This window comes from Haliotis cracherodii, unplaced genomic scaffold (assembly GCF_022045235.1).
Source record: "Haliotis cracherodii isolate W230 unplaced genomic scaffold, xgHalCrac1.p SCAF_3, whole genome shotgun sequence".
Classification (NCBI taxonomy): domain Eukaryota; kingdom Metazoa; phylum Mollusca; class Gastropoda; order Lepetellida; family Haliotidae; genus Haliotis; species Haliotis cracherodii.
The window spans coordinates 67,708,183-67,725,954 of NW_027266286.1; the positions used below are offsets into that span (position 1 = coordinate 67,708,183).

A 17,772-nucleotide genomic window follows, 5' to 3' on the forward strand; every position below is an offset into this window, starting at 1 on the left:
GCAGAAAGTTCAAAATTTGCTCGTAATTGTGTTTCAGAAATTAGCTCCATTGTACACATGCTGAAAAAGCTTCATTGGGTATTTACACAATCTGTTTTTATACATTTGAGTTTTTCATTTAATGCATGCGTTTCTGTACGCAATTTAATTGAAAGTAATTGTTTGTTGTTTGGGTGGGTGGGTGGGTGTGTGTTTGGGGGGGGGGGGGGGGGGGGGGGGGGGGGTATTTTCCGCAAATAAGCAGCTTATCTGCAGCTCTGCATTGATACATGTGTCCTAAGGTAACAACTAACATGGCTGAGTAAATGAACTAAAGCCATCAGTCATTCATCTTTAATGCAACACAATTGTCCAAAAGAGCCCGCCGGGTGAAAGATGTGCAGGTGACCTGTAGTCGCTCACATATATTGTCAAGCAAGCTTGCAGTCATAACATGACGGGCACACAAAGCAAGATCAGTTTAACCACCTTTAACCAGGGATGATAAGATTTGGCTTGAAGTGTAGATCCACGTGGAACTCGAGTTCTTGTCCGGGACAATCAATCACAATAAACTCACAGCGACCAATTCCTTATGAAAATAGATTTCACTAAATGATCTGGACTATGGTACTATTTGAAAGATGATGGTATTAAAGCCAATGATGACATGAAGGATCCTTGAAAATAGTACTGTAGAATGTTCCCAAAGGATGTTCTTTGAGAAAAGTACTGTAGGATGTTCCCAGTGGATTGTTCCTGGAGAATATTACTAAAGGATGTTCCCAGTGGATTGTTCCTGGAGAATATTACTAAAGGATGTTCCCAGTGGATTGTTCCTGGAGAATATTACTAAAGGATGTTCACAGAGTAACGTTCATGGGGAATATTACAAAAGGATGTTCCCAAAGGATTTTTCCTGGAGAATATTACAGAAGGATTATTCCTGGAGAATATAACAGAAGGATGTTTCCAGAGAATGCTACTTAAGGAGGTTCTTGGAGAATATTACAGAATGATGTTCTTGGAGAATATTACAGAAGGACATTCACAGATGTTCACAGAGTATAGTTCCTGGAGAATATTATTGAATGATGTTCCTGGAGAATATTACTGAAGGACTTTCGCAGGATTGTTCTTGGAGAAAATTATTGAAGGATGTGTCCAGAGATTGTTACTAAATGATGTTCCCAGAGTATATTACAGAAGGATGTTCCCAGAGTATAGTTCCTGTGGATTATTCATGGAGAATATGAGTGTAGGACGATCCTAATAGTGTTTAGACATATATGGGCTGAGCATGTATATGTGCCTCCTGTATTTCTCTCACAAGGAGTATTCTATTGAGCATCTTGCTCATGGACTCTGTGGAGATGGACTGTGTGGAGTACCAGACAGGACTGTCCGGAACACAGCTCCGCTCAGGAACAAGGTAGAACATGTCATTCCTGTTCTTAATACTCTCCGGGCTGAAATGGGAAGAGAGAATTGAAAATAGCACAAATTAATTATTCAGATTGAAATAGTTCAGTTAGTGGGATTTAATTATTTTACCTTTTTCCACATTACTGTTAAATTTAAGAATTGATGAGATTGAAACATTTGTTTACGTCTTGAGCATATTTCATTTTGTAACGTTATCATGTCATTGCATGATCATTACGGGTGCCTTGACTGTGAATGAACTGGTTACCTGGAGCTGAAAAAAACAATAATATTTTGATACTGACTGCTTGGGAACTTCACACCTATTACAAAACAAAAATCTTACAAAATGTATTTTCACAAAAATATGATTACCACATTTATTTGCCATAAAGATTTTGAGTAAAAAAAAAATGAAAAAAAAAATGAAAAATGGAAAAAAACCCAAGATCTATAAAACTCAGGTACAACTCACACATTACTGTTTACACACAAATTCAGAACGTTTAATTTTGATGATAGTCTTTTCATACTTACCACTTGGAGAGGTAAAACTCATAGAGTTTGACTGGACATCTTAGCGGGTTCTCCAAGTTCTCAGACGTCTCATAGACAGGTATGCCTTCCTTGGGCTTCTTGTTTGGGGTGCTCTGGCCATCTATAACAAGAATAGAAATATGAGTAAAAGAGATGGATTAATGTCATCTATGTTTCAGCCACTTGACAGTGGCCTGCAGTCTTATTAGACCTGGTATATGGAAAGGAGGTTCATAGTGTTTTTTCTGTATTCTGGAAATGAGATTTACAAGAGCTGCTTAATGGCAAGCTGGTCAAAAAAGTTCTTCAAAACATGAATATTATTTCCAGACACAAAATAAGACATATTTGCACACACTTACTTCCCGGGTTAAGGCAGTAGTACCGCAAAGAGACACTGCGACCTTGACCTGTGACAACCTTCGACCCTGGACCGCCCTTCTTCCAGTGCTTCAGTATGTGAGCGAATGAGAGCTTCATGTGCTCGTCAGTTGTCTTCAGCATAAAGTGTTTGGTGTTGAAGTATATGAGGGTGTTGAGGAGAACGTATGGGGAGTGGGCTCCCAGCTGTTTACACTCCCAGATGTGCTCTTCCTCTATACGACACAGCATCTGACCTGCGAGAGATTTGAAGAATAACCAACAAGCTACAGGGAATTACGGCTTGTATGTCCCAAGTATATGAATGATAAAGTCCTAAGCCTTTAATATCATTTATTTACAAGGGACAGATCCTCAATAATTCCAAGTTTCAAGTAAGTTATATACTCACTGCCAAAACTACAAATACCATACGTGTTGGTTAATATATGAAAACTATATTCAAGATATATTAGATTAGTTCGATGCACAAACAAACTTACTGTTATGTTGTGTGAACCGATGCTCATGAATGCATCATCTGTCATGTCACTCGAGATGCACCATTTGTCTTGTGCAGGATTAGCGTGTCAAGTTTAGAAATCACATGCAGCATATTGTTATAACAATAAAGTCACTCTATGGTAACACTTGGCTGATTGTTAGTTTTGTCATTAATTGGTACACATTGGAAACAACTCTTTTTAACGTGCATACTTCTCCAGACCGCCACTGTGGTCTAGTGGTAGAGCATTCACTCTGAGAGTTAAAGGTCCGGGGTTGGAGACCCGTCCGTGTCATACCAAAACACATTAAAAGATGGATTACTGTTCAAAGCAGGCATTAACAGCCAACTAACTCACATATTGTTCATAATCAAGCCTGGATGAAACAATCCAGTGATTGACATCATGAGCATCAATCCATACAATTGGGATACCATGACATGCTATAAACCAAGTCACCAAGCCCGACCACCTGATTCCGTTAGTTGCCTCTTACAGATTCTAACCCGGAATCACCACAGGCTTCTAAACACAAAACAACAGGTCATCATGTTGCTAGTACTCTCGTTTCATCACACTTACCTGTGGCGTTTACTTTAGGCTCATATTTAGCAAGCACATCGTTGAGACATTCTGTGAACTTCTCATAGTACAGGTCAGTGAAGATGTTGTCAATACGGCTGTTCTCATACAAGTATTGCTGAATACCTGCCATGGAAACGGAAGCTACACTTTACAAATTTATAAAATATGGAGCAAAACAGTTTCATTGGTACATAATAGACCGAACAGCATCATTTTCAGTACTTGGTGTTATTATATGGACTGTCAAGGACTATAGCTGCGCTTACTAGACCGAACAGCATTAACACTCAGCTTCATTTTCAGTATTTGGAGTTATTATATGGACTCTCAGGGACTATAGCTGATCTTACTAGACCGAACAGTTTTGGCTTAAGTGAGTGAGTGAGTGAGTATGGTTTTACGCCGCTTTCAGCAATATTCCAGCAATATCACGACGGAAGGTACCAGAAATGGGCTTCACACATTGTACCCATGTCGGGAATCGAACCCGGGTCTTTGGCGTGACGAGCGAACGCTTTTACCACCAGGCTACCCGACCGCCCCGTATTGGCTAAAGTCATAGATTGTAAGAATCCCCTGAGAACTTACCGAGACAGAGGTAGTAAATACTGTCGGGAGAATACTCCTCTCCGTTTGGCTTTCTCACTTCCTTGACAAACAAACACAGCGAATAGTTGAGCTCATCCGCTGTACACTGAAGCAGGTCAGTCTTGAACAGCTTCAGTTTACCAGAACCTCTCTTGGACACCTTCTCCAGCAGCGTGTTCTTGTGGACGACCCAGTGGCGCCAGGCGTTGACACCGTACGTGTATTTGAGGTGCATGTTGGCATCTGGAGGAGGAAGGGAGGGTGCCAGAGGTGGGGGAGACGGCTCACTTGGTGGTTCTGGTTCTGGAATTTCAACTCGGGCTCTTTTAGACTGGCGACCTCCTCGTCCTCTGGATCCCCTCTTCCCTCTGCGTGATCGTGTTTCTCGAGGGGGGAGATAGTCATCATCTTCCTCATCAATCATTCTGATTGTATCAGGCTGGGCAGGAACTGGCGGCGGATCTACAATTGAAATGTAAGATTTTTAACAATAAGCTGATGTCTTACTCTCAAACTCATACAAACCATAAACCCTGTGATGGTCCCTGTAGAATTTACATGCTATCAGAAATTATATCAGAAAAGTCCTTTGTCTTTACAAGAATGTGCTCGTGACACCCTTGATGTGCAATCATGCAACCAAATGGAGCTTTTATTAGATATGTCTTAAAGTTGAACTTCTGTACCAGTTGGTCAAAATAATAGTGAGTGAGTTTGGTTTAACGCCACTTTTAACAGTATTCCAGTTATATCACAGTGTGTCAGCTTAATGTGGGAGGAAAGCCCGAAGTGATGCAGGTCACACACATTTAACACTTTGGTGAAACCCACGAGCACGGGTACGTTGCTGACAAACCTAGAAACATCATCAGGGCAAACCTGTATTTGAACCAATGATCACAGGTTTCTCACATGCTCAAGGGACGCAACTCTGCACAGTGAATTATGACTCCTCACCTGACTGGGCCACCCGTGTCCTCTCCCTTAGCAACAGTTAACTAATTGAATATCTACGAGTACCAGCACGTCTTGCAGGCTGACTTCGCAGTGTTTTTTGCCTTTCACTTCCTGGTTCGGCTTATCTACGGGTCATATCATTTTCTTAATACCTCGGCTTATCTACGGGGTCGACTTATCTGCGGTCATATACGGTACATATTCAGATTGACCATCTAACCACCCCCCACTTCAACCAACCCTGAGGTCGCGTCGCCACTAGGGCTTGATGCGCTGTAGGTACAATGAATATTGTGTGTCCCTTGAGATGCAGTATTTTGTGGCCATTCTCTACAATTGTGCATACTGGATACGTGTGCTGTGTAAACACCCCCCCCCCCCCCCCCCCGCCCCCTTGTTTATCGACCAGCGTGAAGAAAAATTGACATTTGCGAGGGGCAGATCTTTGTAATTGCTTCTATTATTTTCCACTGATCGTCTGTGCTTGTTTTCAGATAATGTTTACAAAAGAAACTTGATGCAATGTTGAAATTCTGTACAAAGTGGTGCTTGAACTTTAATACTGATAAAATGGATATTGTTTTCCATAATGGTGGCATAATATGGAAAATGGAGGTATAATGAGATCATCTTGAAAACTTCAACCTACTGAGGCTACAGGAGTGTTATATTTTCAAATATGGTCAAAAATGAAAATAATGCAATGTCGACCCATGACCAAAAATTTGTCCTGAAATAATGACTTTGAACAATACAAACCAATCAGCAAATGAAATCACCAAGACTGTGGAAGTAGAACTCCATAATATAGCATTGGGTCATAGCAGTTTGAATGAATGATATAATTTGTTATCTTGACAAAAGTGAGTTAGCTAAATCCTTTGAACATAAATGATTAGAGCTCTGATGGCGAGTAGATTAGAGCTCTGATGGCGAGCTGATTAGAGCTCTGATGGTGAGATGATAAGAACTGTGATGGTGAGATGATTAAAACTGATGGTGATATGATTAGAACTGTGATGGTGAGATGATTAGAACTGTGATGGTGAGATGATTAGAACTGTGATGTGATATGATTCGAACCTTGATGCAATCTCATTAAAATCAGATCTTAGTTCTCGCTACCGCTAAACAAAGATCTGAGGACATCCCATTAGGGGTCACGTCAAAATGACCTTTCATCCGATCAGAGCGTCGCTTACCAGATCATGAAAGTGACACTCGGAATGTGATTTCTAATCATGCAACCTCAAAAATTTTAAAACGGGGTATTCCGAACGATAGTTACGGGCTTAACGACTGAATCTATACAATCTAGACCATATATTAGTCATTTGAGAATGTTCTTTTGTTCAGGTTTCAAATTTTTAAGCGAGAATTTGTCAAAATGTGTTTCGAAGCGTAGTCGCCAATTTGAAATTAGTGCCATAAACCACGAGAAAGCTGCCTTCTGATTGGCTAATGTCGACTTCTTGTCAGTAATTCCATTGGTCGGTCAGAGTTAGCGAAAGGTCGGTCTGACGTGACCTGTAATGGGATGTCCTCAGATCTTTGTTTAGCGGCAGCGAGAATTAAGATCTGATTTTAATGAGATTGAACCTTGATGTGATACAGTGGTCCCTCGCTACAACGCTACCTATGGGGTCCAAATAATTGGTGGGCGTTATAGACGATGAGCCGTTAAACCGAGGCCGAGGCGGGGGAGCGCGCTCAGCCAATCTCACGATCTTCGCCTTGTCTCGCACATAGCAATGATACAAGTTGTTTACCGTTCATAGTGTAAAAATATATATCCATTATTTTTTCACCGTTTGTTATTATTTACAAGCCTTAACTGTCACATTCAATGTGAATGTAGTCTACTTACATGAAAATATTGATCGATAATGGTAGTAATAGACGCTATGAGTGAAGAACCAATCACAATTCATTACACAAGTACAGAGTGTTTCTGTGGCATTGATTGGTCATGTTGCTTAAAATACGGAAAACGAGAGTTTTGACCAGCGCTACGCGCATTCATACACATTCATGCAAATATAGATACACATTCAAGCCAGATTAATTGGTTTGATACGGTTACTTGTTCCGAATCAAAAGGAATGACCGCCGTGTTGTGACAGCAACATGTGAGTTGACAGTGTCGCCTCAAATTGGATTGTCCACTAATTAAGAATATAAACTTCGCTTGTGGTTCTCTTTTATTGCATGCATGCGCTTCTAAGATCAAAGGATGTATAGCGTGAAAAGTTAACTAGTAGAACAATCGTATTTCCGGGACTTGCAGCGGATGTTTTCAAACAGATTATTAGAACTCCATTCAGCAATAAACGGTTGATTATGCAATGAGAAGCGTTATGTGCAAATGAACAACGAACAACAATACAATCACGGCTGTGTAAAACTCTCAGTATTAAAAGTGTACATAAATTTTGGGAGCCATGCGTTACCACGTGTAGTAACCGAGGTAGCGCTTTATCGAAGAGCACAATAGCGAAGGATCACTGTATGATTAGAACTGTGATGGTGATATGATTCGAACTGTGATGGTGATATGATTCGAACTGTGATGGTGATATGATTCGAACTGATTGTGATATGATTCGAACTGTGATGGTGATATGATTAGATTGTGATATGATTATAACTGTGATGGTGATATGATTAGAACTGATGGTGAGATGAATCGAACTGTGATGGTGATATGATTAGATTGTGATATGATTATAGCTGTGATGGTGATATGATTAGAACTGATGGTGAGATGAATCGAACTGTGATGGTGAAATGATTCGAACTGTGATGGTGATATGATTCGAACTGATGGTGAGATGATTCGAACTGTGATGGTGAGATGATTAGAACTGTGATGGTGATATGATTAGAGCTCTGATGGTGAGATGATTAGAACTGTGATGGTGAGATGATTTGATGACACCAAAACAACATCCTAACTCCAAGGGGGTTTTGATGAATAATAGGATCACTTAATTGCACCAAATCTAGACAGTATGCTCATTTTAGTGTTTCACAAGATAAAAAGGAGTTTCTAATGACAGTAGAATGTTTGAAACGGGTGTGATTTAGGTTCATCTTGACACACAGTTTTGGTTTCATCTGGTAAAGTTTTTCATTTCACTGCAGCAGAGTTTTGAAAGGATAGTATTTTGAGTCTCCACCTTTGAGTCGGAACGAAGTCTTGAGTGCTTGTACCCATTCTGAAGTTGACAGAGGAAGTCAGGGGCTGTTCAGCAGATGCACTGTTATGGGCGAGTGCAGCAGATGCACTGTTATGGGAGAGTTCAGCAGATGCACTGTTATGGGAGAGTGCAGCAGATGCACTGTTATGGGAGAGTGAAAAAACTTCAACTGGGAGCCAATGAAGAGACTGAAGTACTGGTGTAACGTGAATAGATTTGGTTGTCGCGATTCGGGCAGCAGTATTTTGGACTCTTTGTGGCTTATGGAGGATCTCCTAGCAACTCAGCAGTAGAATGTTACTGTGGTCCAGTGACAGAGGAAGGCACAGACGTGGAAGACATGATCAGCTCCTGAACAACAGATAATTGATTCATACGACCATCAGGCTGCAATCTTTGTTGTGCCTATCAACATGGCTTTTGTTATATTCTCATTTAGATCGAGTCCGCTGTGTGGGGACTGCTATTTAGATTGTCTATTCTCCAGTATTCATGAGCCTCTATGGGCCTGACCTTCTTCCAGTACAGCACTGTGTGGGGACTGCTATTTAGATTGTCTATTCTCCAGTATTCATGAGCCCCTATGGGCCTGACCTTCTTCCAGTACAGCACTGTGTGGGGACTGTTATTTAGATTGTCTATTCTCCAGTATTCATGAGCCTCTATGGGCCTGACCTTCTTCCAGTACAGCACTGTTTGGGGACTGCTATTTAGATTGTCTATTCTCTACTCTACATGAGCCTCTATGGGCCTGACCTTCTTCCAGTACAGCGCTGTGTGGGGACTGCTATTTAGATTGTCTATTCTCCAGTATTCATGAGACTCTATGGGCCTGACCTTCTTCCAGTACAGCACTGTGTGGGGACTGCTATTTAGATTGTCTATTCTCCAGTATTCATGAGCCCCTATGGGCCTGACCTTCTTCCAGTACAGCGCTGTGTGGGGACTGCTATTTAGATTGTCTATTCTCCAGTATTCATGAGCCTCTATGGGCCTGACCTTCTTCCAGTACAGTAAAGCACTGTGTGGGGACTGCTATTTAGATTGTCTATTCTCTACTCTACATGTGCCTCTATGGGCCTGACCTTCTTCCAGTACAGCGCTGTGTGGGGACTGCTATTTAGATTGTCTATTCTCTACTCTACATGAGCCTCTATGGGCCTGACCTTCTTCCAGTACAGCGCTGTGTGGGGACTGCTATTTAGATTGTCTATTCTCCAGTATTCATGAGCCTCTATGGGCCTGACCTTCTTCCAGTACAGCACTGTGTGGGGACTGCTATTTAGATTGTCTATTCTCCAGTATTCATGAGCCTCTATGGGCCTGACCTTCTTCCAGTACAGCACTGTGTGGGGACTGCTATTTAGATTGTCTATTCTCCAGTATTCATGAGCCTCTATGGGCCTGACCTTCTTCCAGTACAGCACTGTGTGGGGACTGCTATTTAGATTGTCTATTCTCCAGTATTCATGAGCCTCTATGGGCCTGACCTTCTTCCAGTACAGCGCTGTGTGGGGACTGCTGACAGGGGCAAAACAAAGTCCAAAAGCTGCATGTCATCGGCACACAGATGATGACCTTCACCTACACCATCTGGCATAATGGCTTGACGATCAGTGTTTTGAGAACAGCAGGGTTAGACATTAACACTAGCCTGCTAGCCTGGTTACAGCACAAATTCCTGTGGGCAAGTACAAATATCCCCATTGTGTTAACATTGGGCCTATCCAAAAAATGTGTTTGCTTCCTATTACGTGGAGAAACAAAAGAGGGTAGGTTGGAAAATTATTTTATTTTTTTCCAAATATTTTACATGGCATATCTATCACTTAAAGTCTCTTGTTGCATGGATGACAACAAAAACCTTTTCACCAATATGTCAGATATACAACCAATCTTTAAACAGGGTAAAATGAATTTTATGAAACATGTTGAAATTATATTGTCAGCACTGAACAAAAGGATGAAAAACATCAAGATAGGGTCTGGGGATTGTCTTATTTAAGTAATCGGAGTAAAATGTAGGTAGGGTTGGGAGTAAAATGTAGGTAGGGTTGGGTAACCAGAATCAAGCACATTTTTTAGATATGCCTTACAAGGGCATTTTTATTTTATCCAGTCTAATAAAGCTTTTCTGTGTAGTTGAACTGGGTGGCTAAAAGTGAGACATGGTCTACACTGTTAACAGCCTATTGAGCAAAATAATTTAAGTCACTGGAAAAATGTTCCAACTGATATTTTTATTCACGAGTTTCCCTGTTACAAAAGTGGTGACCCACATCCAGGGAGTAAAGGTCACATCAAGTACAATGTCATACAGAAGTTTGTATTGAACTATTTACTTGTATTGCACACACATCCAAGCCACTTGGCCCCCTTCTAACTGACAAACAGGAGCAATGTTCAACAGTGAGGACGACAGACAGCAGAGGTAGGGAAGATTACTGAAACGTGTGCCCTGGCGCTAAACAATTGATGGGGTGCTGATTGACATCATACACAAGTTAAACTTCTTGTCAGAGGGACAAGAACTGTATTCATTGTAAATGTGCCCTGGCGCTAAACAATTCATGGGGTGCTGATTGACATCATACACAAGTTAAACTTGATGTCAGAGAGACAAGAACTGTATTCATTGTAAAATGTGAAAGGCGCTAAACAATTGATGGGGTGCTGACTGACATGGTACACAAGTTAAACTTGATGTCAGAGGGACAAGAACTGTATTCATTGTAAAATGTGAAAGGCGCTAAACAATTGATAGGGTGCTGATTGACATCATACACAAGTTAAACTTCTTGTCAGAGAGGCAAGAACTGTATTCATTGTAAAATGTGAAAGGCGCTAAACAATTGACGGGGTGCTGACTGACATGGTACACAAGTTAAACTTGATGTCAGAGAGACAAGAACTGTATTCATTGTAAAATGTGAAAGGCGCTAAACAATTGATAGGGTGCTGATTGACATCATACACAAGTTAAACTTCTTGTCAGAGAGGCAAGAACTGTATTCATTGTAAAATGTGCCCTGGCCCTAAACAATTGACGGGGTGCTGACTGACATGGTACACAAGTTAAACTTGATGTCAGAGAGACAAGAACTGTATTCATTGTAAAATGTGCCCTGGCGTTAAACAATTGATAGGGTGCTTATTATCACAAAACACTTTTAACTTGATGGCAAGAAATGTATTCACTGGAATGTGTCATGGCGGTAAGTTGGTTGGTTGGTTTGTTGTTTAACGCCGCACTCAGCAATATTCCAGCTATATGACGGCGGTCTGTAAATAATCAAGTCTGGACCAGGCAATCCAGTGATTAATATCATGAGCATCGATCCATGCAATTGGGATCGATGACATGCCTCAACCAAGTCAGCAAGCTTGACCACCCGATCCCATTAGTCGCCTTTTACGACAAGCATAGTCACCTTTTATGGCAAGCATGGGTTGCTGAAGACCTATCCTACCGCGGAATCTTCATGGGTTGTCATGACACCAAGAAAATTGACAAATGGAGTGTTTATTATCACTATATACATGTTAAACTTGATGGTCAGTGATAGCGTCAAGTACCATATTCATTGCAACATACGCCCTGGTGCTCAGAAAATTGACAAATGGGGAGCTTATTATCACTATACACATATAAACTTGATGTCAGAGATTGAGAGGAAGAGTACCGTATTCACTGTAACATGTGTCCTGGCACTTAGAAAATTGACAAATGGAGTGTTTATTGACATCATGCACAAGTTAAACTTAGAGTCAGTGTAACCGGCGAGTACCATATTCATTGTTTAATGCGCCATTGTGCTTAATGATTGACAAATGGGGTGCTTATTATCACCATACACAAGATCAACTTGATGTCAGTGACAGAGGCGAGTACAGTATTCACTGCAACATGCCCTGGTGCTTAGAAAATTAACAAATGGGGTGCTAATTATCAAGTTACACAAGTTAAACATTGATGCAACTATAGGTGGCTAAAATATGTTACTAGAAAAGTTGAATTGTATTTTCAGTTAAACTTAAAGAAAGAATTTTAAAATCACGATAATTGTCTGATTTTCTCAATCAATAACCAGGAAATAGCATTCACATGACGTAAGGTTTAATCTTTACTCCTGTGCTCTTCTGGGGATTCCATTTAGGAGATAACCTAAGTGTGTTTTAAAATATGATGTAGTCTACCTATAGACTAGATACCTCTTTCTTTTAAAATTTGAAGCGGAACGCTTCCACTGGAATGTTTTAAAAACACACTCTTTATAAATGTGTAATTATACGTGTGTAAATAAGTAAAATGTATCAAATTTATGTTCGAAACCTTTTAATTGAAATCACAGTAGGTTTACCTCCAAACTGACTGGATAATTTACAGGTGGAATTGTGCCTACTAACACAACCTCTGTACTAACAGGGCCACCTTGAAGTATGTTTGAATACCGATGTTTTTGAGCTGAAGACAAGTTGGCATTGTACATTAGAAGAGACTGCTCATTTTTGTGGCCAGTGATTTTCATGATTTCTCGGTTTTCAACACCAGCATGTGAAAGAAGTGAGATTGTTGTGGCCCTGACACAGTGGTTTGTGTATGTTTTACTTAAACGTGCACGTTGCGAAATAGATTTCATCATGTTTGACAAGTTGTTGTGCCCAAGTGCCTGTGCCGTGTACCAGTGAGGGTCGGGAGATCTGTTGACGTGTTTTCGTGGTCTCTGGAAAAGAGCAGTGTTTTCTGGGTGCAATTTGGAGAGATAAACTTTAAAAGAAGCCACAGGACAGGAAGAAGTGCCAGTAGCATATATGCGTGTGTTTTGCTGGTTTAAATCCTGAAGATAACCAGAATGTCTTTTTGTCACCTCACTGTGTGCGCTTGTGATAAACTCACATCCTGATTCGTCAATCTCGATATTGAAAGAAGAGCGGGTGAGGTTATGTTGATTTTCAGCCCCCATCCTGCCAAATCCCAGCGTTAGATCAAACCAAACCTTTCTCTGAAGGCCAACTGGATCATCTACTGATTGATATGCTCTGATTTTCATCAGATCTCTCTCTGAAATAGGCTCATAGTGAGTCGTTACGTCCAACCCCAGTTTCTGTATTTTTTTTAGCATCCCTATAAAGACATTGTTTGCACTAAAAAACTCTTGGTCCTGTCTGATGTTGAATTCACGCTCAAATGGTGGTTGTCGGAGATGGCGATGAATTGCAGCTCTAATGCCAACATAGGAAGACCTGGTATAATACTGTCCATCTGTATTTCGGACCTCGGCGTAGAATACTTTTAAAAGGCTGTTTAATTCTTGAGGTGTAAGTGTCTCAAAATTCGGTGATTTGCCTCTCACACCAAGCCACTCTGGAAATCGAAATTAATTAATCTCTTACAGGACTGTCAACCAGAGTTGTAAGTAATAATAATGAGTCTAATTACTGTTGTTAACCGATCAATTTATGCATATGATTTGGTTTGTAAATATCAGTGACATCTTATGCATTTACTTCAGTAGGCCAGATTAGGCTAACTCCTTCATGTTGACATGTCAAATATACTTATTTTCTTCATGTTAGAATTGATATTACAATTTACATCAAAAAGTAGTAAGATTTATGGATAACTTCTTAATCTGCCTGACAATGGTATAAGGATCTATACTGAAATGTAGCTATTACAGTAAAATAAAGAAGTTGTATTTCATAAACTGTGTGTACTTTGAACTTCTATGAAATGCCTATCAAACAGAAATTATATTCAATATTTTAATTAAAGAACATATTTTTCCTTACGTTTGAATATCTTTACTCCCCAACTAGTGTTTTTTTGTGTCTTTTGTGCCTCTGAGTCTACCACAATAGACTTATTCTCAGCAGTGTCCATGTTGACGATGTGGCGACTGTCAGTAGCAGCAGACGTCTTTGTCTCAGGCATACTCGCTTCTGTCAGTGCAGTGTTGGGCCCTAATGTACAGTAAATAAATTGTAGGTAAAATGTAGATATACCGAATATCAGTCACAAAACCATTTGTTAACAATATATTGTCATGAATAAATTTTGTTTTTACATTTTATGGATGTTTTTTTAATACCTTTATCGTTGTTATGTTTCACTGCAAAAATGACTGAATACGGCCCTAAAGGTTCTATAAATGTTGCTATTTGTTTGCAAATGATATACCTTTGTTAAGTGTTGTCATCGCATCATCAAACCAGTCACGGATAAGGTCTAGGACATCAAAAATCGTCGCCAAAAACATCTGATAATGTTCCGATATTGAATGTATACAGTTCCAGCAGGTTATTGGCAGCTATTTTTATATGCACTGATATAAATGATATCAATAGATCAATGTATTCAGATGCTAGGTTTTTGAGAGAAATGGCTTGACCAATCAGAATCAAGCTTTCTTCATTGTCATGGTAGTGTCATGGTAGTGTCAATGTGGGCCAATGTGACCCCAGTTCGATAAGCTTCAAAAACATTTCACATTTGGGTAGTTCCCGTCAAAGGTATGTGTGATTATACAGACAGGGGTCACTGTACAACTAAATCTCTGTTTGCTTGTTGTACTAAAGTACTGTATCATTGAAGGTCTGTAAATCAAACACATGTATAACTCAAACTAAAAAAAAACTATCCACAAAAAGAGTAAACTTCTACATATTGCACACTGATAATTGAGTGAGTGAGTGAGTGAGTGAGTGAGTTTGGTTTTACGCAGCTTTTGCAATATTCCAGCAATATCACGTCGGGGGACACCAGAAATGGGCTTCACACATTGTAACCATGTCGTGATTCGAACCCTGGTCTTCGGCGTGACGAGCAAACGCTTTAACCACTAGGCTACCCGACTGCCCCTGCACACTGATAAGATAATGATTATTACAATACCACTAATGAATAATCATTTTGCTAGAATTACACACACACCTGCAAATATCTATTCACACATTTGACAAAATATAAATCAAAACAATCTGGTATAGGGTGTCTGCACATATGTATGTCATCATAGCATATGCTGGTGCCTAGAATTGTGGTTCACTTCCCGGCTTTCAGCCTCAGTGACGACAAAGGGAATTAATTGACAGATATTGGTTTAGTTTACGCCAGCAGAATGGATCTTGTGCTGTTACTTGTACATCTTCTAGGAAAATAAGCTAGCTCGGGTCAATTTGTCAACACTCGCCCCTTTCCTAACCTGCAAGAAGACTCTTCCCTCTATCCATGAATGATGTGTGCGAAAATAAGAAACCGATCGGAATGCTCGTATGACTTCAAGTACTTCGGTCAAAGAATCCCTCAGGAATAATTTGTGATGTTGCATATATCTTGCATTAAGACATATACCCAAGACACAGTTAAATGTTTTCAATCATACTGAATAATACTGTAAGTCTGTGTTTTCAAAAGCATCTGGAATATATATGACATGGGATAACTATTTGTGAATCTTTACATAACGAGTTGACAATTCTTCTAGCTATGCCTGTTTGCGCTTTGACAGAACCCAGTCACAAAAATGTCCATGATAGGGGCACGAGTCGCTTTTCGGCTTGTCCCGGAATATCACGAGTTGGTCACGAATGGCTCTGGTCCTGCTGGAGGTAGTCAGTTCATGGGAGTCAGGTCCTGATCGTAGTCCTTATTGCAGCTTGACTTTGGTCCTTCTTGGGTTGCACTGTAGCCGCTTCAGAGGTACTCAGGGAAAGGTTTGACTGAGCATCACCGGGAATTATATTCCATTTATCCGTCACATTCACAACGAAAAATATACTGTCAATGTTGAGCCACAAGGTTTGATGTTCATGATAACGATGATGTCAATTAAGGATGTGTGGTATTATCGGTATATCGCTCACTTCAGGTTAATTTTCTCCACCATATGTATCACAATATCATTTTTTCATGCTTGATATATCGGGTGATTTCAAAATGGCAATTCCTAGCATGTGTTTAATGTTACATACTTGTCAAATGCCTTCGATGCCCGGGAGCATGCATCTGGGGCCCTAAGATGGCTGTGTATTTATTGACTGAGTAAACATCATGTTGTACTTGCGTCTTCTTTTGTTCCAATTTTGAACTTCAATTCATACCTTAATGTATCAGATTTGCTTCCTGAATTCAAAATTAAGAATTATACCTGTATCGATATACGTATCGCAATACGGTCTTGTGCATCGCAAAATATAGTGATACACTTTAAACCTCCAATACTCATCCCTAATGTCAATAGAGATGACGATACGATAGATATTTGATATATATATACATATATGTATACAGTATTGCAGTGTAGATGTTCCACGCTGTGTTCAGCAGCACAGGGCCGGCAGCCTAGACTGCTCTACGAACCGCATCTTCTTGATCCGTTTTATCTCCAAGCTCTAGAAGCTTTTACAATTTGAACACTGATGATTGACCCATGACAAAGCACTTGTGGGCAATAAACTATAGTTCATAAATGTCAAGTGTGTAATCAACATTCAATGAAGATGTGTGACACTAATTGAATTTAGTACACTAATGGGTACATTTTACACATGTAAAGGGGATGTGTTGACAAGCAAGTCCAGGACCACATTCTGTTACACAAAATAACATCAACTTACATACAATTTCTCATCAGCTATAACTCCTTGAGAACAATTGTTTAGTTGTTCCAACAAACCCTTCAGTTACTATCAATAGGTATGTCCTTGCAAAAAGACTAAAGTGTCAGTGAAAAACAAGGTAAAAAGTGAGCAGGGTCACTAGTACCCAGGCCTCAACTCCAACATCAGACGAAGAACAACTTTGATATTGAACATATATTGATGCCTTAACATTTGAGCTAGGTTTCGCTTAAAAAGCACAATAATATAACATGGTAAAGGCATGATTCAAAGATGCACTGGTACATCATCAGCATGCTTTGCTGGATACGGTACACTTGACATGAACAAAAGCAGCATTATTATCTCACAAAATCCACTTATTGAAATCAAATTTTGCACTGCACCTGTCCTATTGGTGTAGAAACTGTATCCCCAATTGGAAAAAAATCCATGACATAGTTTTCAAGTAATAGGTCCCGCAAATGTTGAAGTAAAAAATATATTCTAAGTTAATTTTTACAGAAAATACAAAGATCAAAATCACTCTTTTCACTACACCTCTCTCATTAGTATAGAAAATGTTCCTTAAATTTGAAAAGAATCCATGTAGTTGTTCTAAAGGTTTAGGTCGCACAAATCTAAGCCAAAAAAAAAGGGAAGAAAAATAGCTGTATTTTTTCAGAAAATCCAAATATTAAATTCAATCTTTGCACTGAACTTCTCAAATAGGTATAGAAAGTGTTCACCAAGTTTGAAAAGAATCAATGCAGTAGTTCCCAAGTTATAGGTTGCACATAAACAGTCCTCGGAAGGACAGACAGACGGATATTCCTTGGTATACATTCCCCCACCCTTATATAAAAAAAAGAAGATTAAAATTTTCAATAATCAGATGAACATGATTCTTATTTGTTCTAAAACACAGGACATGGGGTAGACACCATAGGTGGAACTAACTGGTCAGCAGGCCACTTTGGACAAGTAGCTTATGACCCAACCAGGGATCATTTTAGGCTGGGGCCTTGTGCTTT

At 39.9% G+C, this 17,772-nt stretch overlaps 1 protein-coding gene across 2 annotated transcripts in view; it reads right to left on the bottom strand.

Moving 5' to 3' along the window:
* Positions 1 to 213: 213 nt before the first annotated feature.
* LOC139473781 (zinc finger MYM-type protein 3-like) overlaps positions 214 to 17,772 on the bottom strand; it is a 34,756-nt gene continuing 17,197 nt past the window's right edge. Inside the window, exons 12-16 of one of the 2 annotated variants that reach the window (XM_071256537.1) lie at positions 3,981 to 4,442; positions 3,390 to 3,515; positions 2,304 to 2,558; positions 1,942 to 2,062; positions 214 to 1,448 (exon numbers count right to left, since the gene is read on the bottom strand). In XM_071256537.1, coding sequence (XP_071112638.1) covers positions 1,259 to 1,448; positions 1,942 to 2,062; positions 2,304 to 2,558; positions 3,390 to 3,515; positions 3,981 to 4,442 — 1,154 coding nt within the window. In that variant the 3' untranslated portion in view covers positions 214 to 1,258. Of the gene's footprint in view, positions 1,449 to 1,941; positions 2,063 to 2,303; positions 2,559 to 3,389; positions 3,516 to 3,980; positions 4,443 to 11,248; positions 13,503 to 13,930; positions 14,102 to 17,772 lie in introns of those variants that run through there. The other variant, XM_071256536.1, reaches the window with a different exon arrangement.